This window comes from Mesocricetus auratus, unplaced genomic scaffold (assembly GCF_017639785.1).
Source record: "Mesocricetus auratus isolate SY011 unplaced genomic scaffold, BCM_Maur_2.0 Super-Scaffold_100029, whole genome shotgun sequence".
In the NCBI taxonomy this organism is placed as follows: domain Eukaryota; kingdom Metazoa; phylum Chordata; class Mammalia; order Rodentia; family Cricetidae; genus Mesocricetus; species Mesocricetus auratus.
Window position 1 is genome coordinate 10,108,190 of NW_024429210.1, and position 25,899 is coordinate 10,134,088.

The following is a 25,899-nucleotide window of genomic DNA, read 5'->3' on the forward strand; positions in this document are numbered from 1 at the left end:
CAACTCACAACCTCTTGTAACTCTAGTTCCTCCAGGGGATCAGATACCCTCTGTGGAGACAAGGCATACATGTGGTATACATGCATGTGGTAATCATACATACATGCATGCAGTCATTCACTCATAGTGATAAAATAAAAGTAAGTTGTTTTTTAACAATGTTTTTTGTCTAGGAGCTTAGAGGAATTTGTTAGTGCTCACAGTCGAGGCATACAGTTCTGCTTCAGGGTTCTAATCTTTGACATGATTGTGTAAGAGAAGCCATTTTTCTGTCAATAAAGTCACTACTTGAGTTCAGGTTGTGTGCCCAGGAAAGAGCAGAGCAAAGGCGGCCTTGGCCTTGGCATTGACGCTGGCTTTGGAATCCGGCTCCTGGAGAAGGTCCTGTGGGTGTGGTAATTGTTTCCTTTGTCACAGTGGTTGATGTCCACTCCTTAAAGACTGGGACTGTTCCTCAGTGAACCCTCTTTTCATTGGGCAAAACCCAGGATGCAGGGCCATTGGGATGGCTCTTCGAGTAGAGGCGCCGAGAGCCTGAAGACCCAGGCCCTAGAGGGACGAGAATGACCTGTGGGGCTGTCCTTTGACCACACATGCATTGTGGCACGTGAACACCCCTCCCCACATACATGCAAATAAACGCTTCTCAACCCCCAAACTTGCTTTATCCGGTCAGCTACTTGTTAGTGTGTATAGCACAGCAGCTGGTTTATGTGCTTTCTAGATCTCTAGAACATTTTGTGTAGCAAAACCAAAACTCCAGGCATGATAATTGACTCTTCCCTGCCCCCCTCTTCCTCACCCCAGAGCAGCCACCATCCTGCTCTGCTCCCATGGCTTTTACCAAGGCACTTAGATAACAGTATAAATAGGATGAATGAATGAATAAGTACGGTGGTTTGTCTTGAGGGGGGCAGCTTTTTTAATTTAGCTTTCTCGAAGTTCATCCCATGTAGATTCCCTTCTTTAAGGCTGAATAATAATCCACTGGGTACATCGCTACATTGTTTAGCCATTCACCTCTGGATGGGATGGACAGGTATTTAGATCATTGCCAAAGCTTATTGTGAATACTACAGGGATTTGCCACTTAATAAATGTCAAGGTTGGTTGTGTGCAGACATAAGATGTACCATCTTGCATCACGTTGTGTTTATTCCAGCCTCTTTAGTCTCCAGAACTTCCTTATAGACCTCCTCACTGGAGGAAATTGCTGGATGCAGGGTGGCTCATTTGTGGTGCCTTAGGAATTGTGACTGTCCTGGAGAACCAGGCTGAAGGCCAGAGAGATGGCTGATAGATAAACAGGCACTTGCTGCCAGACCTCATTTCCATTCCTGGAGCCCACACGGCAGAAAGGGAAGAAGGGATGACTACGAGCTGTCCTGACCTACACACACACACACACCCTCACACACATCCATACACACTCACACACTCTCACACACACATACACATTCACACACTCTCACACACATACACACTCATACACACTCACACACTCTCACACACATACACACTCACACACTCGCACAGCAGAAAGGGAAGAAGTGATGACTACGGGCTGTCCTGACCTACACACACTCACACACACATACACACTCACTCTCACACACATCCATACACACACACACACACACACACTCACACATAAAAATTTTAATCTTAAAAAGATGATAAGAGCGAGACCAGTGGTGATGTGTGCTGAGCTCTGCTGTCAAGAACACACCCTTGGATAAACTGAGTTGGAGGCTGACTGGCGTCATGCTACTAAACACCTCGTTATTCTTTCTTTTGATACTAAAGTGTTGCCCACAGTGATGGCTTTTATTATGCTGACTTCCAGGAACCTCTCATGTGTGCCAGGTGTGGTGGCACATGCCTGTAGTGCCAGCACCTGGGAATTAGTGTCAGGTGGATCTCAGCGAATTCAAGGTTAGCCTGGTCTACATATGGAGTTCCAGGCCAACTCAGAACACACACACATACACATAATGTTTGTATATGTATACACACACATACATATATGTATACACACACACACACATATATAAAGTAAGACCCTGCCTTTTAAAAAAAGACCCTCTCTCTACCTCCCACTTACAGGCATGTGTCAACACATGCAGCTTATTAAATTTATTTTAAAACTAGTTTTCATGCTTTTCTTACACACACACACACATAAAACTAAGGGTTGAACTCTGGCTTTGTTCTTGTGAGTCCTGTGAGCACCCCACCACTGAGCTACAGATCCAGGCGTTTTTTCTTCCTTTTCAAAAGATTTCAGTAAACATGCCTTGCTCTGGGGATTTTATGATTTTGTAGTAACTCTAATGGGGAAGTGAAGGACCAGTTTTTTTTGTTTTTTTTTTTTTTTGTGGTCATGGGTCTTGGTGCTTCTGGTCTTTTTCTATTAAAGGTATTCTGTTGCATCTTACTACCAGAAGTTTTCTGTTTCTGCAGGATGTTTCAGTAGCATGTGTTTGCTGAAGCCCTTGGCAACACTAAAGGACTGTAAAGCCAGTTTTTTTTTTAATCCAAAAGTTGAAAAGAGACCTCAAAAGCCCTTTGGCTCTTGCTCCCCCTCCCCCGCCTAGGAAGAGGCTGTGGCTCAGTAGTAGACTTGGACTGTCACACCCAATTGTGAGAAGGGGTTTGTTACAGGATAGACAGGTCTAGTTATGCTAATAAATCCCAAATGGAATGACCTCTGTTCAGGAGAAACCGCCAAGACGTCCGGCCCCACCCTCCAGCTGTCGCTCTGTCCTGGAGTTGTGCTATTAGTAATTCTCTTCGCTTTGAATTCCTTCACAGTTGTAACCTAAGCCAGTAAGTCGTACGATCCCAACAGCACCAATCTGGGGAGACTTTTCCCACCACACAGAGCCCTTGTTTGTAAACAGTGTCGGGGAGCTTTCTGTCTCCGGGTCAGTAACCTTAAACAGTCCCTTTTCCGGCTGAATGATGGGTCCTATATAGTTTGCTCCCGATCTGTTCTAGCTAAAAGGTGCCTGTAACTAACTTGTTTAGCATCTCTTCACCACTCGATTGGAGGCCTAACCATCTCTGAGCTGCCTCCTAGCCAGGGTCTGCAGACATTCCACCCTCCCCCTCCCCCTCCCCCTCCCCCACCCCCACTGGGGAGCAGCTACCTTGAAGTTTCATTTGCTGCTTATCTTTCCCTCCCTGGTAAAGGAGGTAGCATCACTAACCTGAAAGGACCCCACCCCCCATGGTGGATCTGTCTAGAATATAAAATGAGGCTCATAAAAACCCCGCCTGTGGGTGGGCCTTGGTGCTCCTTCCTTCCTGTGGGCTAAATTATCACCTTTTGTTTGGAAGGGATCTTAAGAAGAACTGGCCTGTAAAAGATTTTGTAGGTTTTGAGTTTGGTAAAACTGGTAAAGTTATTTCCTGACCCTTTGACTGTGGGAGAATACACGCATCTGTGTAGGGGACAGGAGTAGGGTTTTTCAGGGCAGTAGACAGTGTGCAGACCTAGACGTCACCCTGGGTGTCAGACCGTTCCCTGCTGACAGTCTGCTTCCTTTGCCTTCACCGATAGCGAGGACAAGAAGGCTGAGATTCAGAAGCTCGGTGGTGGCTGTGGGTCCGTCCTGGGCTAGAGATTATTAACTTCAAGCAACTCCCTTTGCCGTTTGTGTTTTTAAAAAGTGGTTTTGTTTTATTGGCTGGTGTGGCTTAATGTGGTGGGGGCTCATTCCGTTCAGTGATCAGCGCCTCTGCTAACTGACCTTGACGTGTAAACATGGACCTCGAACACAGCCTGCTAGAGAACGAGGGAAAGCGTGATTGCGTTCAGAGTGGGTTTTTGGGTTTTTTGTTTGTTTGTTTTTTGTTTTCCAGGGCTGGTCAGTTTGTATGTCTCGAGATGGAAATCCCTTAAATCTTGCTTAATTATGAACTCGGCAGAGCAGACAGAGACCTAAACTCAGTTCAGCTTTGGCCCTTAATCTGCCAGGGCTCTCTTGTCCCTAGTTTTTTCCAAGTAGTCATTCTGAAGCTCAACCCCTTAGTCTGTAAGAATTAGACACATTTGTTTTTCAAAAAAAAAAAAAAAAACTAAATAAAGCTATTTCCAAAACTACTGATGTCAAAGTCCTGATGTTTTAGTGATTTTTTTTTTGGACAAAAAGTCCGGGCTGCCTCCAGTTGGTATTTTGAATGTCAACAAAGTATTAGAATAAAATATTTCTGTTGTTTCCTGAAAGTACCCGTGTTAGCATTTTTACAAGTTGCATATAATGCATATAATCCTGGCAGACACCACAGATGCATGCCATTTTTGTGGTCTTGGAGAAACTGTGGCCAGTGACCAGAATGTCACAGCACCGGAGGCGTGGAGTAGAGGAGAGTGCCCTGCAGCTGGACAGAAGCCTGATGTAGAATTTCTTTTCCTTTTTTTTTCTTAATTATTTTTTTATGTGCATTGGTATTTTGCCCTGGGTGTCAAATCCCCCTGGGAATGGCGTTAGAGGCAGTTGTGAGCTGCTCTGTGGGTGCGGGTGATGCTCTTGACCACTGAGCATCTCTCCAGCGCCCCCACCATGTTTTTTTTTTATAAGAACTTGAATTACTATTTTTAAAAATGTGGTTTGCACATGCTTTTGAATCTGATGGATCTGTTCTTGCTGGGGGAAGCTATCACAGGCTTAACTTCCTGGAACCAATGTTTTCAAACTCTGTGACAACTACAGGTGCAGTTTGCAGCCTACAGCTGAGAGATGTGACCGTTGAAGGACAGAGGTCACCCTTGGCTGACCAGGGCCACTTAAGGGAGCAGAGGCCTGTGCCCAGGGTGTCTGCTCCCTGTGGCTGGCCCCTGGGGGTGGAGAGATGAACTTTCAGCACAGATGATTAAAGTGAGGAAACTCTCCAAATGTTCTAGAGAGAGGCCTCCCTCCCCTGCTGATTGTGCATGCAGCATGTTCAGGAAAGCCCCCCCCCCAATAAAGCAGTAGAAACAAAAGCCAGGAAGAGTCACCCGAAGAGTGCTACCGTCTCCCATCACCTCTGGAGGGTGCTTGGGGTGGTCACACTGACACAGAGTGACCTAAGAGCATCTTAGGTCACCTGCCTCAGACAGCGCGTCTATCTGAATCGAAGATGGACCTTTTTGGGTAGGAGGCATTTTGCTTTTTGGTTTTGTTGTCTGTTTTTCAAGACAAGAGTCTTTCTGTGTGTAGCCCTGGCTGTCCAGGAACTAACTCTCTTTGTAGTCCAGGCTGGCCTCCAACTCAGAGATCCACCTACCCCAGCCTCCGGGAGGCTAGGATTAAAGGCAGGTGGGCACCACCACTGCCCAGCAAAAGAAATGTGCTTTTGTTAACCAGTCCTCTCCGGGCCAGGTCTTCACCATCGTTTTCTGCTGGCCAGAGCGTGTTAAGGTCTGAGACAGCACGGCAGAGCAGGAAAGATACTTGCTTAGGTGTGAAATGAACAGTTGCCTGTTAAATGCAATACAGTGGAGCTAAGCTAACTAAGGCAACTCTGTGAACTGCTGCAAAGTGGCCCAGTCTAGCATTTCCTGAGGGGACCCCGGTGTGAGTCCACACTGCTACCGCACTTGCCCTGCTCGGCGCGTGTGGATTCACTCCTGGGACTGGCACTCTGACTGAGGGCTGCTGGGATTCACAGAAAACTCAAACTGTCTGGGCCATAGATCTTCATGCTCTTTAGGAGCCTCCATTAGTACTCACAGGGTCCCTGTGTGTGTGCCCCCCGCCCCCACCCCAGGCATCTTCAGTCTCTGTAAAGCTCCCTGGGTTCTTTTCCAGCCACTGTTTTTGTCCCTTTGGCTTCATTGACGCCACTTGGCCATTATGGGCCACAGCACTTAGCAGCAAAGAAAAAGGGAAAACCAGGCTGGTGAGTGGTACTCTGCCTGGTACCCCAACCTTGGGACAGCCCAGGACATCTGTAGGGCCAGGCCACATGCAAGAGAATGTGCTGGCATGTGCAGCGCTCTGGCTTCTCGATGCCCTGAAAGTGTATGGTCAGATTAGAATAAGTGTGAGTATGGGTGGACCCGCATTAGTCTGCAAGACACGAGTTTCTAGTTATTTTTAAATATGGTTTTGTATTAAATTTTCAACAGGAAAACGGAAGCCCTAACAGCCTAGTGTTCTAACGAACCTTGATTTGATAGGGTTCATTCTAAAGAAGGCTTCGGAATTCAGTTTGATAGCCAGAAGCAGTTTGCTCAGATCTCAGTAGTGCTGCCTGTGGCTTTGATGACACTGGGGGACGGGACGGGACAGGAGCTTGCGTTAGAATGTGCTGTGAGTCCCTGAGACTGCTTGCACGCTCAGAAGAGCAGGTATGTGGTGGAGAGGGGGGGCCAAGGAGGACACGCTCTGACCTCATCTTCCATGTGTAAACTGGGAACACTGCACATTGCCTTGCTGCACCGCTGCAACCAAGTTCACTTTTTGTTTGTTTTTGGTAGTTTTGACAAAACAAAACTGTCTTTGTTTTGTGACTCTGGCTGTCCTGGAACTCTCTCTGTAGACCAGGCTGGCCTCGAACTCACAGAGATCCACCTGCCTCTGCTTCCTGAGTGCTGGTACCAAAGGTGTGTGCTATCAGTGCCCAGCTACAAGGGAATTTCATTGAATGTTTTCTATGGTTTAGATTCATAGATTCTTGACCCAGTTTGAAGCAAAGGATGAAACTCAACCTGCACCCCAGAGGGCCTGGGCTCCCTACACTATAAGCAAGACCTCTTGACCTAATTGGGTGAAGGAGCTCTTGATGCACACATTTTTTAAGATACCATTTTAGATTTGAGGGCTCCATTTCTTTTTCTCTCTCTTTTTTTTGGGGGGGGTTGATTTTTGGTTTTCCAAATCAGGGTTTCTCTGTAGCTTTGGAGCCTGACCTGGAACTCCCAGAGATCTGGCTGCCCCTGTCCCCCGAGTGCTGGGATTAAAGGCATGAGCCACCACTGCCTGGCTGGGGATTCCATTTCTAAAAATTTACTTTGCACAATTAAAAAAAATGCCCACGAGGATACTGAAGATGAAAGTTTTCAGAACTGTGTTGGAACCCCTGGAGTCAGTGGATCAGAAGTTCTGTGTGGGTGTGATTGGCTAACAGGAGTGGTTTAGAGGCGTAGGAACTCAGGCAAGGAGCCTGCTTTTTCTCAGAAAGGCCTGTCCCTTGGCACTGAATCCCAGCTAAGTACTTTTGCTCCCTGATATTGGGGCAGGGTTATTTCATAAATGGCTCTTGAACTCCATTTTGTAGTCAGCTTCACGGCTGAGCAAGCCTTTGTCTGAAGTGTCTTTTAGCCCACATTTCGGCTTCCCTAACCAACGCTAGTGAGGCGACAGTAGGGATTCGGAAAGGGATGATGGGGCCCCTTCACAGAACCTGCTGTGGGTGTCTAACAGGAGAGCTACTGCTCCCCCAGACTTACTAACCCTGCCAGAAATGGCATCTTTGCAACTGAATCGTCCAGAGGCTTAACACTGTTTTCCATCATAGGCTAACAACTAACCGTACACATGGTATCTGCTTAAGTCGTTAATCTAGAGACCCTGTGTCCTATGTACGTAAGTAGGCATGCAGAGCCGGCGCTCTCTGCCCTGGATGGTTGTGCAGAGCAGAAAGACATGTAACTGCTGTGTGTAAAACCACATGGATAACTTTTCTCTCCCATCAAGTTCAGAATATAGGCTTTTTTTAAGGTCATCTTTTATGAATTCTTAAGTAACTGATACTTAAGACAAGCACTGGAAAAGCAGCACCAATGGACGATAACCAGCACGTTTGGCTTCTCAACACATTTGCCTTTGCCACAGTGTCCTGCTGATTAATTTTACAGAACTCACAAGGCATACATCATATAAACATACACATATATGGGCAACTTGGTGAAATCTAAGCGCCTTTATAAATCTGCAGGCACAGAGAGGACTCGTGGGGGTGTGGTTAAAATGAAGTGAGTGTGCCTGGCTCCGGGAGAAGCTGGTGTTTTGGCTCGGCTGGGAAGTGGAGTCGGGGACCTTGGCAAATCCCTCTCTGGGTGTGGGGAGGGGCGAAGGGGCTGGAAGGAAGTGAGCCTGTATGTCCTGTGATGGAGAGATAAAGATACCATGGGCTGGTCATGGGATGTGCTGGGGAGGATTTATGGGGGTATGAGATTGGCTCCGTCCCTGAAGGAAGAGCGGGCGGGCAGGGGGTCACGGGCGGCAGCGGAACTTTCCCCTCTGGGGGTGTGCTCAGTGCCATCCACCCTGGCTTTTCTGAGCCCATCTGCCGTTGAGACTGGTGGTCTCAGATGCTGACCCTCGGGTGCCTGACAGCTGGCAAGGCCCACGCTGTACAAACTTACTACTCTTCAGTGGGCAGGACTGCTGCAGTTTAAAGACCTGCCTTTGCGATTACAGCCAGCCTTCCCGGCAAAAGCAGTGAGCTGCAGCTTCCCAAGCCACTGTGGCTCTGACTTACGGCCCTCGTCACTGCCTTTAACCAGCAGGGTGGATGCCGTCTTCCTTTTGTAAAGAAAATGAAACTCAAAGTAATGCTCTCAGAAACTGACGAGGTCCGCCAATGCTACAAGAGGTGCTGACTGCTTGTACCCTAGTCCTCCTTGATTATATGTTTGTAAGCAATTCCGGAAACTATAGCAATTCCTGGGAGCTGTAACTTACTTTCCGACACACAGTACGCTCTGTCAAATATTCTTCAAGGGCACGATGGGCTCAGTGCCACAGGAAATGGCTGGGGTGGGAACCGAAGCTCTCCACACCTCGGGCACCTTGAGGGGGCCAGCGCTGCCCTTCGCGTGGATCCGGGGTATGGTGTTCTGCTTTGTCAGCCTTGGTGACAAGCGCCTCTGCCTGCTGAGCCGCCTCGCCAGCCCACGCCCAGCGTTCTCAGTCTCTGGGTTCTCTAGAACAGGCTCGTTAAACCCTGAGGTGTGACCTCTGTGCCGCCTGCGTGCACATCGTCATGTGTGACCTCTGACACTTCCCTCTGCCTTCCTGTTAAGGAAAAGGAAGTCTCCGTTGCCAGAACTGGTAACATTCTAGCTGTTGTAGTGCCTGGGAAAGCGTGTGTTCCTGTTTACAGTGTGACGTGATGCCCCATTGCCTCGCTTCTAAGATGGAGAATCACAAGTTCAGGGCCACCCCAGGCTGTCTCAAAATAAAAATGACTCAAAGGACTAGATGGGTCACCGAGGTCCCTCAGAGGTAAAGAAAGGTTCTTGCCAGGTTAGAACCTTGAGTTTGATCCCTAGGATTGACCTAGTGGAAGGAGAGAGCCAACTCCCACAAACTGTCCTTGGACCTTCACAGTGCACACAAGCACACCGCACACACCACACACACACACACACACACACACACACACACACACACACACACACACATACATGTACTTATGTAGCTAAGCAGTTGCCTGTCATACACAGAGCTTTGCATTCGGTTCCCAGCGCTGCTCCTTACAAACATTTACTACCATATCTTAGTTAAGCTGTCGTGGTTGAGCAAGTGAGTGTTGATACACGGACTTCATTAGTTTCAGTTTTTAGAAACAAAAACCTGTTCATATTACATTTTCAGCCTATTGATCTTACAGCCTGTTGATGAGCTAGGTACCATAGACGGGCTAGGTACCATTGACGGGCTAGGTACCATTGCAGGTCCTAGGATGCGGTGGTGAACAAACGTGGCCATGCCCCCACCCATACTGAGTTTCATCCTGGTGGGCAGATAGGTTACAGAGCCAGTAATGTAAAGATATTTGGGGTGGGGGAAGGGGGCTACTTATAGGTATTGGGAAAGTGCTCTCTGGAATACGGTTGTGCAGAGACACATGTGAAATAGGATATACATGACTGATGTGTGGAGAGGAAGGTGAGAAATAAGAAGAAATGGCTACTGCAATTGTGGAGGGTCAGCAAGGAGGCTGTGGGATGGGAGTGGCATCTAGGAGGTCAGTAGTTGGGTAAGGCAGTGTTTGCGCTGTTAGCACACATGATGCCATGTGACTAACCTTTCTGTTTTCAGGGAAGGTGGACCAGCGTGTACATAGGATTCCAGTCAGGGTGCCACTACAACAGCCTCAGGGCAGGGGATGACTAGTAGGGTCAGCATAGAAACAGTGGGGTAGTAAAAGGGGGTATCCGGCCATAAGGAGGGAGAACCCCAAAAGAGTGGGAAGGAAGAGTTCCATCTGGCATGTGTTGCTTGAGATGGCTTAGACACCTAAGCAGAGACATGTCATCATCCACCGTTGTCACTGGTCTGGATCTCGGTAGGTAGGAGGCCAGGTAGAAGTGTGAAGATGGGTGTTGTTGGCATAGAGCAATGTGGAGGTGGAGGGATGGGGCGTGGTTCGGCCAGTGTGACAGGAGAGGCTTGCGGGTGTGACGGGCATAGGGGTAGGTCTCCACTGATTGTTGGTTTTCCCAACGAAACGGTCACCTCAGAGCAAGGAGGCGGGAGGCTATCCAAAGGCATCTTGGGCACAGGGCAAATGTAGCAGAACGCCCCACGTGTGGTTGGTGACTGGGGCTTAGAATAAGCCCTGTGAACAGAGTGCAGTGAGGTTTCCTTTTGACCGATTGCAGCGGCCGGAGCAGTGTGGTGGAGAGGTGGGGGGGGGGGGCAGAGAGCAGGGTGGGGAGGGGTAAGTCAGCCGTAGAGCCCTGGCCCTAGTGGCTGGAAGTGAGGTGCTTACTCTCAAGTGTTGGTGATGGCTCACACCTGTGTGTAATTGAGGACCCAGGAACAGGAGAGTCTGCCTCATCTACACAGTAAGTTTGAGGCCAACCTAGTCTTCATGAGACTATCCAAAAGGAAAAAATAATAAGTGAGGTTTGGAGGAAGTGCCCATGCTGGTGGTAAGCCCAGGGGTTGACTTGGCACCCTGGGCACGGATAGCCTTGGCCGGGTACAAAGACGTGGGAAGAGAAGAGTCCCAGACACAAGATGCACAGGTATCAGGAAAATCCTCGGGGACACTGGCGACACACTAGGACACGTGCGCAGGGATGGGGGCAGTCTTCATGGAATTGGGGGGGTTGGAACCCAGAGTTGAAAGAAACGGAAGGCAGGTGGGGAATGGTTCAGTGATGCACACATCTCTCTTAGACCAGGCCCGGGGTGTGTTTGCCTGAGGCACCTTCCACTGAGTCTAGGTGAAGAAGACAAAGGGGACGTTTGTGGGGGACAAGATGCTGCCTGAGTGTGGGAGGCAGTGAAATCCCAGCAGCAGATCACAGTGGGTGGGAGGTAAAGGGAGATAGTGGTTGGGAGGACAGGGCAGTATGTCTCTGAGACTGCCATCTGCCCCTCAGTGCTGAGGTGGGACACTGTCCTCCGTGGCTCCCCATTCTATGTCACTGCGTCCCTCAACTCCGGCATCATGCCTGGTGCATGCAAGATGGGAATATGTATATAAAATCAAGTGAGAGTTTAATTTCGCCTCAAACCAACCAACAATGAAAAGAAGCTAAAGTTGTTCTTTGGAGGAAAAAGGATGTTTGGTAATAGTGGAGTAGAGCTTAGGGCAAATCATGTATTTAGACTGAAAAAAAGGAAATCATAAGCAAAGGCTGTAAGTGTGTAGAGGTGAGTTCAAGTCTTCCCACCTATATGAGTGGTGCGTGGAACTAAGACCATGTAATTTAGAAGCGGATTATCATATTGCTTGCTAAATAGGGTTCTGCATGTCATAAAATGTTAAAGCTTGGTCATGTATTGTAAACTAAGTTGAAAAGATTAGAGTCGTAACATCCTTTTGAAGTTAGTGAGTAGGCTTGGCTTTCCAAGTCACATGTCCAGTTCTAGAGATTAACTTGTTCTTTCAGTCAATGCTCAGCCCGCAGAGACTAGAGGGCATCGTGCCCGCGGGCGCATCTCCAGAGACTCACAAGCGAGATGCGATGATGAGCGGTGTCTCTCTTTTAAGATGGGCTTCTGTGTTGCATTATGTGCTGTTTCTCCTACACGTCGGGATGGGCTCCCGGCGCAGGTTACCGTCAGCCATACGTATCTGCAGACACATCAGAAGAGGTGTCTTGCCCCAGGAAGCACGTTCTGCAGCTGCTAGACCGTTGTCATGCCCCTTCTTATTGTCGTTTTAGTGACAGCTATATTGTGCGCGTCAAGGCTGTGGTTATGACCAGAGATGACTCCAGCGGGGGATGGTTCCCACAGGAAGGAGGCGGGATCAGTCGCGTCGGGGTGTGTAAGGTCATGCACCCTGAAGGCAATGGACGGAGCGGCTTTCTCATCCACGGTGAACGGCAGAAAGACAAACTGGTAATGACAGACCGCGGGAGTTAAAGTAACAGTTACAGCCCTTTCCCCCTTTGATTTGTCTCGTGTAACCTCCCCTTCAGTGCGGCCTCTCATGTAGACTGCATGCGGTAAGGGTATCTGACCATTGTCTTTACGTCTTTGATTAATCAAGGTGTGCCATTTTAAACAGCCATTGAAAGCAAAAGCATGTTCCTCACTACTTCACGTCATCCAGCGACCGACTTGGAATCAAGGTTTTCCCTGTGAGATCTGGGCGGGAGGAGGTAACGGGTGAGAAGGCATCACTTAGCATTGGCTCCTTATCAGTAATTGTTTGTCTGAGAGATTCCAGAGCTAGCGGCTGGAAGGGTGGCCCAGGGTGTACAAGCGTTTGCTGTGCAAGCATGGAGACCTGAGCCTGGATCCCAGTAACCAAATAAAAACACGGTGGCTGTGCAGGCCTGTCACCCAGCACTGTGGGGGACACACGGTGGCCGTGCTGGCCTGTCACCCAGCAGTGTGGCTCACCAGAGCTTACTGACACAGCCTTAGCTCCTGGTTCACTGAGGCACTGCCTCAGGAATGCGATGACGGGCGGGAAGGCAGGGTGCCTGGTGTCTTCCTCCAGCTCCACTCACAAAAGGCGCACACACACCACACAAGCACACTCAACTTTTATTTCATAAGGAATTAGGAAAGCATCTTTGATAAAAAGAAAATCACGAAGAACATGATTAGCATGGCACTTGTATAAGTAATTGTGTGTTCTTGGAGACAAATACATGGGAAAGGGTGGGATAGCGCAGTCTCATGAAGGAACTTGGATGGCCAGTTACATGACGGTTCATGATAGGGAGGAAGGCAGACCAAGTTCAGTTTATCCTTTTTGGGGGGTGTGCAGGGGTGCCAGAGCTCAAACCTAGGACCTTGTGCATAGTGGGCATGTGCTTTAGCATTGAACTCCACCCCCAGCCCAAACTAGTCTCTCTCGCCTTCCTGCCTACTCTCGCTGAGGCTTGAACACGGAACCTTGCACATGCTGGCCAAGCATCTTCTCCGCAGAGTGCTGAGTGTCCCGAGCTCTGAGTCTCCTTCAGACAGACTTCTCTCAGCATGGCTCACTTCCCACCGTTTTACCCTCTGTGTACTCCACCATATATATGAGCCACCACATCTTCCGTCACTGCAGACTTGGAATGTGTCAGGCCTCCCAGAGGAAATGCGTGTGGCGCCTCACTATTTTGTGTTACATTTGAGAGCCTGCGCAAGTTTTATGTGTGACGTGTGTAGATACGCTCTTTTTTTCCCCAACCACTTCTTATGGTTGAAGGAAATTACCAAATGGGTAAGACAGAATAGTTTATAAATATAACAAATTAACTGAAATGCCACTTGACGCTTAATTCACTCCTTGAAATTCTCCCAGTGTGGGCAGTTGAACCACGCTATAAAGAAAATGAAATGGCCAGGTGTGGTGGTGCACACCTTTAATCCTAGGACTTGGGAGGCTCAGGCAGGCGGGCAGGCAGGCAGATCTCTATAAGTTCAAGGCCAGTCTGATCTACACAGCAAACTCCAGGCCAGTCTAGATAGTGAGACCCTGTCTCTCACAGACACACACACACACACACACACACACACACACACACACACACCAAATAAATAAGATCTTAGAAAAAGGTGGCTTGGCTACCATGTGCGTGTCATGTACCCCCCTCCCCCAGCTAAGCACAGGGTTAGCTCATTGCTTTTGTGATGCACAGGGAATGACTTCTTGTTCTTGGGGACCGTATTTAATACAGCATTACCCAGGTCCCAAAACGAAAGCAGAGTCACAGCGCACAGCTGTGCATGTTTTCATGCTCACACACTTGTCCGTGGGTAAAGAGCTTTGCACCTCACTCATCTGCCACCTACGTTCTCTTCCAGAGCTCTCCCGTTGTTCACACCAATGCAATGTTCCGAGGCTAGACCATCTCCTTAGTGTGTACCCCCCCCCCGTCACCTAGTACTATGAAGGCACATTTAACTGCATTTTCCACACCTCATGTTTTTTAAAGAAATAATTTGGAGCTGGGCAGTGGTGTGGCGCCTTTAATCCCAGCACTTGGGAGGCAAACATAGGAGGATCTCTGTGTTCTGAGTTCAAGGCCAACCTGATCTACAAAGGCAGTTCGAGGATAACCAGGACTACTCAGAGACACCCTGTCTTTAAAAAACAGAGAGAGAGAGAGAGAGAGAGAGAGAGAGAGAGAGAGAGAGAGAGAGAGAGAGAGAGAGAGAGAGTTAATTTGGAGCGTGGTTTTTCATAGGGATGCTGCTACTATGTGAGATTTTCCTTTAACCTTGAGGTCTTGAGGTCATATGTTTTAAATCTCTATCATTCGATAGAATAACAGTGGTCTCCTTCAGTCACCTATGAATGACCTCATATGGTTTCCTGCTTGTTAAAAAAACCTGTTAGCTGTCAGTCAGTCAGATGGCCCAGTGTATGAGGGTACAGGCAGCCAAGCCTAATGACCTGAGTTCAATCCCTGGGACACGCATAGTAGGAGAAAAGAGATTGTTGTAGATTGTCTCCTGACCTCCGTGTGTGCTTCAGGGCACACACCCTCTTGCAGATGCACACACAGGAAATAAGTGTTTTCCTTCTTCTTCGTGGTGGCTGAGTTATCTGTCACTGTCCATTGCTCCTCCGTCTGCTGGAACTTTGCTCTTCCTCTGCATCCTGCCCTGGCGGGACGACTTTACCTTGGCTGTTACTGATAACAGATTTTAATAATTTGTTTCTTGCCTTTTCCACTTTCATTAGTATTTTTATCCTGCGGAATTTCAGTAGAAATTCTTTCTAGCCTGTCTTCCCGTGAAGGGTTCTGTATGCTAAGGGCTGTTTCTCCTTGCTTTTCTCTGATCTGTTGTAGGTTGTCCAGCTGGGATAGCCTCCATTTCTGGCTTTTTGAGATAGACTCTTCTGTAGCCCACACTGGCTTTGTAGCCAAGGATGACCTTGAACTCCTAATGCTGGGATTACAGGCATGTGTCACCACACCCAGTTTTAAATAGCCAGTCGGGACTGTCTAACCCAGCCCCTTCCTTTCAAACTGCATTATGAACTTGTGTCTTCCCAGTGACTTATACATAGGAACTACAGATGTTTTCCCTTTTGCCCAAGGACCTGACATGAATAGCAGCCTCCGTTAATTCATGTCACACCCAAAGGGGAAGAAACTCCACGTTTTAACGTAGCACGTTGCTTCCTGAGTCCAGCACGGGCCATGGAATTGCGGGCCAGCCTCTGTTTGTGTCTGAGGCTCGGGGTGATGCCGTCTCCCGGATGTACTCTTTGGCCACCCTCAGTTTCCCCGTCTCTCCATCCCTCTTCCTGCTCCCTTTGCTGTGACTCTGTACTTCCTTACCGGTGGCATTTAAACCCCGCACCTGTGCATGCTTCTGCTTTATTTTTTCTAACCCCCCACTTTGCCTGTTTCACTCCGGGAAATTCTGGGTTCCTGGACGGGACTCCCACACCGTTTGCAGATACGGAGACATCTCTTAGACCTCCTCTGGAGGAGCTCTGGAAGGAGGCGGGTTGTCGGAAGCCCCTCTGAAGGTGAGGGAGAGGTGGCTGAGTTTGGGATGGAGGCCTAGTTTCCCGTATGTCAGCTGGGCATGCAGGGCTCTTTTTCATAGGCATGTGTGGGAAGTCGTTCTAGAATACATTGTGGGTGTGTGCATGCGTGCGTGCGTGCATGTGTGCTGTATTGGAGTCTGTGGGTTTAACTGACTTTTCTTCTGCATATACCCATTCATAAATTGTCAGAGAATTTTTGGTAATAGGGAAAATCAAGTAGTCCTGAAAAATTATATATAAACTAAAACTTACAGCCCTGGCTGGCCTGAAACTCACGATACAGTCCTGGCTGACCTCACACCCATGTTTGACCATCCTCCATCCACCACCCAAACACTGGGATTAAGAGGAAAGTGTGTTGGGATTATAGGTCTGCACCACCATACCTACCCCCCTTTCTTATAATTGTAGATGATAGTCTTCCTAGATTGTATAACTGGTAACATTTTCTTTCTTCCTTCCTTCCTTCCTTCTTTTTTTTTGGTGGGGGGGATTTGGAGACAGGGTTTCTCTGTAGCCCTGGCCGTTCTAGAGATCTGCCTGGCTCTGGCTCCCAAGTGCTGGGATTAAAGGTGTGCGCCCCCACTGCCCAGAGGGATTCAGGTAGTCCAGGCTAGCCCAAACCCTTAGGGGGAGGATGACCTTGAGCTTCTGATCCTCCTGCCTCCTCTCCCAAGAGTACAGGCACGTGCCACCGTACCCGGTTTATCTGATGCTGGGGACCCAGGGCTTGTGGATGACAGGAAGGCCTCCTTCAGACTAAGCTGCATGCCAGCCACACCTTCTTTTCATGTTCCCTTCCATGATAACTGCTCTTTAATCCTTCACCATGAGCGAATCTCTTACTCAGGCCTGATTTCGTGGCCTTGTGAATTGGTTGCCTGGAGAAGAGAACGTGGGGTTTGCTGGTCTTAGGCCAGTCTTCCGGGTGGCGACATACTTCATCCTATGGTATAAAAAAAAAGATTTCTTTAGCTTTACATTCTTTGTGGATAGGAAGGCACCAGGACTGAGCTATAGCCCCAGCCCTTTCTTCTTTGATATGGGCTTGAATTACATAGCCCTTACTGGCCTTGGACTTGCAGTCCCTTACACGCAGAAGCCTCCCTGGAGCTAGACCACAGTCATGTGCTACCACAGCCCCAATACATATCCTTCTCCCTCTTGCTCATTAGTTATTTAATGACACTGTGTGTGTACTACTCTCTTCGCATGCGCACACAATGCATATCTGAAAGTCAGAGGACAGGACTGGAGAGGTGGCTCAGCGGTTAAGAGCACTGGCTGCTCTCCCAGAGGACCCAGGTTCGATCCCCAGAACCCACACGGTGGCTCACAACTGTCTGTAACTCCATTTCCAGTGAGTCTGGCACCTTCACACCAACGTACCTGTGAACAAAATGAAAGTCGGAGGTAGATGGCTCAGCAGAGAGGACATGGGTTCGATTCCCAAAGCCCACGTGGCGGTCCATCACCATCTGTAACTCCACCCCCAGAGGATCTGACCTTCTGTCCTGGCCACCACAGGCATCAGACATTCACGTGGTACACAGACATACATGCAGACATAAGACCCATACACAGAAAGTAAAATAATAACTGGAAAAAAGTGCTTAGTTATTGGTAAACTGCCCAAAACTCTGATTTTTTTTTAACTTGAAGGTTGGCTTGTTTCTTGTTTTTAATTATTATTAGGGATGGGAGACTCCAGTTATTTTCTTCGAGGCAGCAAGCTCAGTTTGCTCATCTTCAAGAAAATCTCTGCCAAATACCCAATTAGCTATGCCTGGTCTATTGGTTGATCTTTTAATTAAAATGATGATTCACAGAGAGAGCTGCACCTGCTGGCCCAGCGCTTGAGACTTGGAGACAGGGAGATCAGGAGTTCCAGGTCAGCCTCAGCTACTTATCCAGCCCAAGGGCATCCTGGGTTGCATAAGAGACCCTGTCCAAAAAAGAGGAAAAGGAAAAAAGTTAATCAGCCTGTGAGGAGCCCAGCTCACAATGGAGACAGTCATACCAGCCAATATGGGGACAGTGATTCTGCTTCCCTGATCACAAGAGGGAAGGTTTAGGAACCCTGCCCGATCCTGACTGTGCGCCCCACCCCTCAACCCTCACCCCACCCCCGTGCAAGGCAGCTTTCTTCATTGCTGCTGCCTACCAAAGTAGCCTGCTGCTGGAGGCTGACTATAGAGAGCCCAGTGTGAGAATCCAGTTGTGCGGACTTAGAATTAAGCCATGAAATAGAGGGTTTAGGGCTTTCCTGGGTAAATAAAACTGGCACTGTGCTTGGTGACGGCTTTAAGACGCACACTGCTACCTGCCATTGTGTGTAACTGCCCTCCCTTCCCTGCCGAAATGTCCACACGGAGTGAAGATGGCAGAAATGCTAGTGTGATGCCCTATAGAAAGGAGCTGGGGGAATTAAGGGGGCTCTCGGAAGCCCACAGATCAAACTCAGGTAGCTTTATGTGTAACAGCGTAGTGGTGTTGTTTGTGAAAGGGGCCATTTGTATGGACCCTGGTTAATAAATCCATATCATCTATGCAGGGGAGTCAGCCCACAGCCACTGAGCAGAACGGTTAACTCTCCCTCTCTCCTCCCCTCCCCCTCCCCTCCTCTCCTAGAAATCCAATCCAGGGCCTTAGACAAGTTAAGCGCATGCTCTCCCTCTAAGCTGCATAGATACATACACATTCCCTAAGATATATATACACTCCATAAGATATATTTTCTCTCTCTCTTTTGAGACAGGGTTTCTCTATGTAGCCCTGGCTACCTGGCTATCCTGGAACTCACTTTGTAGATCCAGCTGGCCTGGTACTCATAGAGATTCACCTGCCTCTACCTCCCAAGTGCTGGGATTAAAGGCATGCACCACCACCACCACCCTGCTAGACATGATTTTTTTTATTTGTATTTTATTTTCCGCATATGAATGTTTTCCTATGTGTGCTGCATTGTTGGGGAAGTCCTGTGCATTTGTCAATAAAGCACTGTCTGGCCAATAGGGAATCTAGATAGGAGGGACTAGGAGTCCAGAAGGACTCTGGGAAGGAGAAACACAGGAGGGCAAGATGTAACCGCCATGTGAATCTCGGCTTGTCCCTCTTATCTAGATTCCCTATTGGCCAGACAGTGCTTTATTGACAAATGCACAGGACTTCCCCCAACACTGCATGTGTGCCTAGTGCCCATGTAGATCAGGACAGGGTGTTTGACCCCCTATCACTGGAGTTAACAGATGGTTATGAGCCACGGGGTCCTTTGCAAGAGCAATAATTGTTCTTAACAGCTAGGCCATCTCTCCAGCTCCCTCCCCAAGACATAACTTAAAGGGAAACAAGGGACAAGTTGCAGAAGGGACATCATAGGGATGTCTCTGCTGAAACACCAACTTCTGTACATTTGTAAGTAGGGGACAAGGGGCCAGGGCTGTGGGAACAAGTCTGAGGGATGCTGTGGTGAGGGGTGGGAGAAGAGCAAGACTGGAGCAGAGGTCACCTAACTCAAGGCTGGGGCGGGGCCTCAGTTGGTAGGGCGCTTGCCTTGCATGCACAGAGTGTGAGTGCCATCCCCGGCATGGCTTGAGCTAGGCGTGGTGACACAACCTGTAATGTGCGGGAGGATTTGGAAGCTCATCTTCAAGTACATAGAGAGTTCAAAGCTGCCTAAAAAGGAACAGTTACACAGTGATGGCCAAGGCCAATTTTTTTTCCATTCTAAAAATATGGGAAAATTGAGTCTCTTTGTTTTGGCAAAGAAAAAAAAATAATAGTAACTCGAGACTTTGAATTGAAGCCTTTGGATTCTAAAATGGATGACATTTGTTAGTTAAATCCTTGATTATTTGAACTTCCCCAATTTGGAATGAAGCTGGACTGCTGTTTAGTCATTGTGCTATTCTTAGGGGAAAATGACCATGATAAGCAATGTGATCATAAATAGAATTTTAGGGGGCTGTCCTCTTCCATACAGTGTTACAAAATTAACACTCAGTACTGCTATTAATAAGCCAATTTGATTATTGTTATTAATTTAGAGCGTTGGTGAGCAGTATTTTATCTCTTATTGCTTTGACATATTCTTGAAATTTGCACTCTTCTTGAGTTTAGATTTACCCTAATCTTCTTGCCTTTCACTTACTCTATATTAACAAGCTCTCGGTGTGTTAATGGCAGGGCTTTGCCAGACGAGGTAAAAGTGTGAAAACCTAGCAGGGTCACGTTGGTGCTTGTAATAAAGCTACTAAATAATTTGGGATTTTTATTAATGAGAACATGAAGTTGATATTTGCTTGATTACCAAGTTTCTATGACATGAAATAAAAGTTGGTGTCTGTCATCAAGAGTGCTGTATTAGAAGGGGAGTTATAGCATACCATCTAGGGGAACTAGATTAATACATAAGAACCTACTAGAGAATATTGAATCGGGTGTGAAATTAATTGTGAATGTAGCAATAGAATTTGAGGTGTCCTGGGGAGTCAATGTGACGCTGTTCAGTTTCTCAGTGTTTTCAGGCCACACGTTTGTTCTTGCTGTTAATATTGGTGGTGGTTTCATGTTAGGTTTGAAGTCAAGATCAAAAGCCACTCCTTAGACTCAGTCATCAGGAACATGGAGAGGAGTATGCTAATAATTCTGACGTGCAGTTGGTGATAGCACCACCAGATTAGAACTGCAGCAACTGAGGGGGGAGGGGGCCATACACAGGAAATGGACCTGCTGACTAACGGCGTGGGAAGACAGAGAAACGGCAGGCAGAGACAGCCACAGAAGTTTTGAGCCAGGGAAATGAGCAGACAAGGGTTGCCAGATAATGAGGAAGTTGTTGAGTTCACGGACGTAGGAAGATACCCGTTGGGATCAGGAGGGAAGGCAAGAGACCACAGTACAGAAGCCCCCCAACTCTGTGGGGGCAGGAGGAAGAGTGTGGGTGTAGGGAGACAGCCAGGACAGTGGGGGCTTAGCAGAGCCCGCGTGCAAGGAGCAGCAAAGATTGGTTGTCAGTGGGAATCAGCTGTTCCTTCCAGGTGGAGGGGTTACGCACATGAAGGAAGGCCAGGGGCTGGTGTCCTTTTGTTAGTGGCTGCCAATGAGGGTTCTCAGCTAGGCTTACGACAGACACCACAGTGGATGTCCCACAAGTAACCAGCCTGTGTTTCGATCCTTTAGGTGGTGTTGGAATGCTATGTCAGAAAGGACTTGGTCTACACCAAAGCCAATCCGACCTTCCATCATTGGAAGGTGGACAATAGGAAGTTTGGTCTTACTTTCCAGAGCCCTGCGGATGCGCGAGCCTTTGACAGGGGCGTGAGAAAAGCCATTGAAGACCTTATAGAAGGTACTGGATTTGTCACTGCACCTTTAGAGGGAGGGACTATGGGATATCCCAGGTTCCTTTTCAGTCCCACGGTCTGCCATCCTAATATCTGTGGGGCCTTCAGAAGATCTTGAGATATCCAGAAGTTCAGCACAACCGAGGTGAACCGTTAAAAGACAGCACATGGGAGAGGCGAGGGTTGGAGTCAGTGGCCTAGATGGCTGAGAATGTTTTGGGAAACAGCAAGCGGGCTGCTCTGGGTTTCCATGTGGGGTGGGAATCACCCATTTCACTGGTGCCAACCATCAAAAGGGATCACTGGCTCTTGGGAGTGTTTACTGTTCGATGTAAGTAGCTAGTATGTAGCATGAACCGGGTCCCTTAGAAGAACATAAGCTGAAGCTGGAGGGACAACTCCATGGTTAAGGGCTGTGGCTGCTCTTGCACGGGATGCAGGTTAGGTTTCCGGCACTCCCAGCACCTAAAAGTTGTCTAATAACCACCAGTAACCCAATTTCCAGGGAAGCCAAAGCCCTCTTCTGACCTCTACAAGCACTGCACACATGGGGTATACAGACTTACGTACTTTTTTTTTTTAATTTTAAAAGAAACTAAGCCAGCTGAGCAGTACTGGCATACTTGGGAGGCAGAGGCAGGTGGATCTCTGTGAGTTCAAGGCCAGCCTGGTCTACAAAGAGAATTCCAGGACAGCCATGGCTATTAAGAGAAATCCTGTCTTGAAAAAAAAAAAGGAACAAAGAAACTAAGCCACATATTTAATTTGAAACATAGGTTAACAAGCTGCAACTCTACACAGCAAGAATAAAGTCCTTTCCTTGTACACAAATGCATACAAACTATAGGGATACCTTTTTTCTTTCTTTCTTTTTTTAAAGAACAATAGGATTCTAACACCATTTCAAGTTAACATTTAAAATTTTTAAATGTGTAAAGCACTAGATGTTATGGCACTCACCTTTAATCCCAGCACTCAGGAGGCAGAGAGGAAGATCTTTGTGAGTTTAAGGCCAGCCTGGTCTACAGAGTGTGTTCCTGCCCATAGCCAGGAGCCGGGACTACATAGAGAGACCCTATCCCAAAAAAAGCAAAACGAAAAGTGTAAACTGGGGTCCCAAAGTTGGATCCACTGGTCAAATCACTTGACACTTGACATGCAAGCCTGACAACTTGAATCCCTCCCTGGAACCTGCAATGGGGGGCAGGACTCCCAAACTTACCCTCTGACCTCCACGTCCAATCGCTGTGCTCAGTCTTGCCTGCACCCACTCCCAAACAGGTGCTTTTTTTTTATTTAAAGAAAGTGCTTTTGAATTATTTTTCCAGTTAACAGCAGCCTACAGCCCCTACTAACAGTAATGAATCTCTTACACAGGAGAAATAGCTTTAAGAGAGAAAGCATTTTATTACTGAATTTATGATGTGGTTAGAAGATAGTGGAATGGGGCTGGAGATGGCTTGATGGTTTAGCGCACTGGCTGCTCTTCAGAGGACCACGGTTTGATTCCCAGCACCCGTGTAGTAGTTCACATTGCTCTGTCACTCCAGTTCCCGGGGTCCTCTTCTGGACTCCCAGGATACCGACACACAGTTAGTATACAAACATGCAGGCATAACATGCCATAGAAGTTACAATAGCTTTAAGAAAAGAGGATAGTGAGACGCTGATGTCATGAAATGGTAATTCAGCCTGTGTTTATCTGATAGGGACGGTGCAGAGGCCACAGAGTGAATCCGCTACAAATAGAAAGGGCTGTCTCTGCCTGGGGTGCAGGCAGTGCCGCATGACCTCAGCCTGGAAAAGCCTTGGGCCACAAACATGCAACTTCTCCACACATCCACAATTCAGTTACAAATCAGTATTTAAGGTACTGAGACCCTGAGGCATGGCCACACCAAAGTCAGGATTGGAAGAAATGATGATCATCAAAGAATCCATCCCGTTTGCTTAAGAAGTGAGGTTTGAGCTAGGGAGGTGGCTCAGTGGGTACTCACCCTGAGCACGACGACATGAGTTTGATTCCCGAGACTCAGGTGGTAGAAGGAAATGACTGGTTTGCACAAGGTGTCCCCTCTCGCTTGCACTCTCTCTCTCTCTCTCTCTCTCTCTCTCTCTCTCTCTCTCTCTCTCTCTCTCTCTCTCTCTCTCTCTCCCTCTCCCCCCTCTCTCTCCTCTCTCTCTCTCTCCCTCTCCCCCCTCTCTCTCCTCTCTCTCTCCCTCTCTCTCTCCCTTTCCCTCTCTTCCCCCCTCCCCCCCCCACACGTGCACGATTTGTTTGAATTGAACCCCACACTCCTGGCTGGGAGAAGTGGGTTGCTGCACTGATTTGCAGACTGGATAAAGAAGTGAACTCGACAGTTGAACTTGAACTTCCAGACCATTTCATGATGGGGTTAGCTGGATTTTCTAGCAGAAACCCTTATTTTTACCTGGAAAGCAAAGCCAAGTCGCTGGGGGCTCCAGTGGTGTCTGCTTACAACCCAGCAGCTGAAGTGTGGCCAGGGAGTGCTGGGTCAGAATTCAGAATTGGGGTGGGGGCTCCCTCTCTCACCGGGGCTGGGTAGGTCTAATTCAGAGACCTTTGGCGTTTCCCTACTCTGTTGGGACCTCGAGGTCACTGAGAGCCTGGGTCTGAGGCTAGCCTTTCAGAGTAGATGGGCTCTCTGCCCCTCCCCCACAACCCCCTCCAGGGAAAAGCTGAAATAATGGAACCACAGTGTAGGCAAAAGTCAGTTTAGGGAGCGTTGTGGCTAGAACCGATGGGAATGAATTAAAATACTGAATTCCCACGCGATCCTATGCTGTGGTCACTATACTGAAAGAATGAGAGGCATCTTTGTTAAAATACACTTTTCTTGAGAGTATGATAGAGTGAGTGCCTCTGGTGTACATGAGGCCTAGGGTCAATCCCCAGTACTGCCGAAATAAAGTGCGCTTCTAAAGGCTGGGGCTGTGACCTGTCTGTCATTGTGAAAGTCCTGGGTTCGGTCCTCCAAACTAAAGTGGGGCGGGGGACACCTGCCACCACACCTGCCACTTTGTAAGTGATTGAAGTCAATTATCCACAGCTTGATTTGATTACATTCTTGTCTTTCTAGGCTCAACAACCTCATCTTCCACCATTCATAACGAAGCTGAGCTCGGAGACGATGACGTTTTTACAGTAAGTCCCCTCTGTCCTCTGTTTTCCGTGTTAGGTGACTATCAGAGAGGTTGCCCATTAAGGACACTTTGCAAGGTAGCGCTTGCAGTTCCTTTGTGGCTGTTGTTAGAGCTGTCATCCCAGTCCAGTTTTTTTACACTCTGGCCTTGACCCCTTGCTCGCTTCTGCGGTGGTGCAGCCCATGCCCCACATCATCAGAGTTCAGGCTCTACGGGCTCCTGGCACATTCAGAGGGCAGCTGCTCTGCTTTGCCGAGGACAGTCCCAGGCACACCAAGACAGTTTGCCATCCTCCTTGCAGTCTTCTGCAAACACATTGGTAGTGAAGGAAAGCCCAGAGGACACTGCCGCTGCTGCCACCGCCACCCCCCTCCCACCCCCTGCCCCCCCCCACTGTGCTGGGAGCCGGGAGTGGGTGTTTAGCAGCGTATTGAAGACGAGCATCTTGGCCCACAATGAGAGAGGCATTGTTGTGACTCAGCAGGCATGCACATCAACGGATAGCTGAAAGCTCATCTGCATCCTGTATTTTCCGGTTTTGTCTGATTTCATTTCCCGTTTGTTTTTTATGGAAAATCTAAAGAATGGCATGGCTAGTGTACAGCACCTAGATTTGGTAGTCTTGCTAGTTGTGTTCCTGGGGCTCTGCTAAAGGGTCCTGACTAACATGACTAAGGGAAGACAGGGTCGTTCTGGCTCACAGTGCATGGTCACTACAGGCTATCAAGGCAGGGAAGTCATTGCAGCAGAGAGACAGCAGGTCACACTGTATCTGCAGTCCGCCATGAATGCTGTCGCTCACCGAGATGCCGTCCTGTTACTCAGCCCAGGACCCCAGCCAGGAAGTGGTGCAGCCTTCCCTCCCCGGAGTAACCTAACCTAGATGATGTTTTGTAGGCACAACCAGGGGCTAACCTAGTCTAAAGACTAGCAGGTGCAGTTAGCCTCTTACTAGAGCCTGTCAAGTTGACATTCAATATGTTACTTTCAAATTTTTATTTATTGTTATTGTGTTTGTACCTGTGTGGGATGTGTGCATGCAGGCACGTGTTCTACATGGAGTCTGTTCTCTCCCATTATCTTAATGTGGGGTCTGAGGGATTAAACCGGGCTCTCTATGCTTTCATGGTGAGCACTTCTCTGGCCGACAGTCATCTCGTGAGCCAACAATGAGTTGGCCATACGTGTCATAAGCATGCCAATGTGTATTTGCACACATGCACCTGAGAGATTTCTTACCAGTTCAGGGTAAATTCCCCTAATTTTCCGTTTTATTGCTTGGTTGATTTTTGGGTACATGTGTTTGTGCGTATGTGTGCACATGCATGTACTCTACATGTATTGGGCGCCAGTGGCTGCCAGGAGGGGGATCCTGTCACCTGGAGCTGTGGTTAGAGTGACTATGAGTCACCTGGAGCTGTGGTTAGAGTGACTATGAGCCACCTGGAGCTGTGGTTAGAGTGACTATGAGTCACCTGGA

General features: G+C 48.3%; 1 protein-coding gene across 3 annotated transcripts in view; it reads left to right on the forward strand.

The window, feature by feature from the left end:
- Spred2 (sprouty related EVH1 domain containing 2) overlaps positions 1–25,899 on the forward strand; it is a 117,685-nt gene that overhangs the window by 75,823 nt on the left and 15,963 nt on the right. For all 3 annotated transcript variants that reach the window (XM_021227312.2, XM_005070398.4, XM_013113617.3), the window contains exons 2-4: positions 12,122–12,299; positions 21,091–21,259; positions 24,356–24,420. In XM_021227312.2, coding sequence (XP_021082971.1) covers positions 12,122–12,299; positions 21,091–21,259; positions 24,356–24,420 — 412 coding nt within the window. The remainder of the gene's footprint in view (positions 1–12,121; positions 12,300–21,090; positions 21,260–24,355; positions 24,421–25,899) is intronic.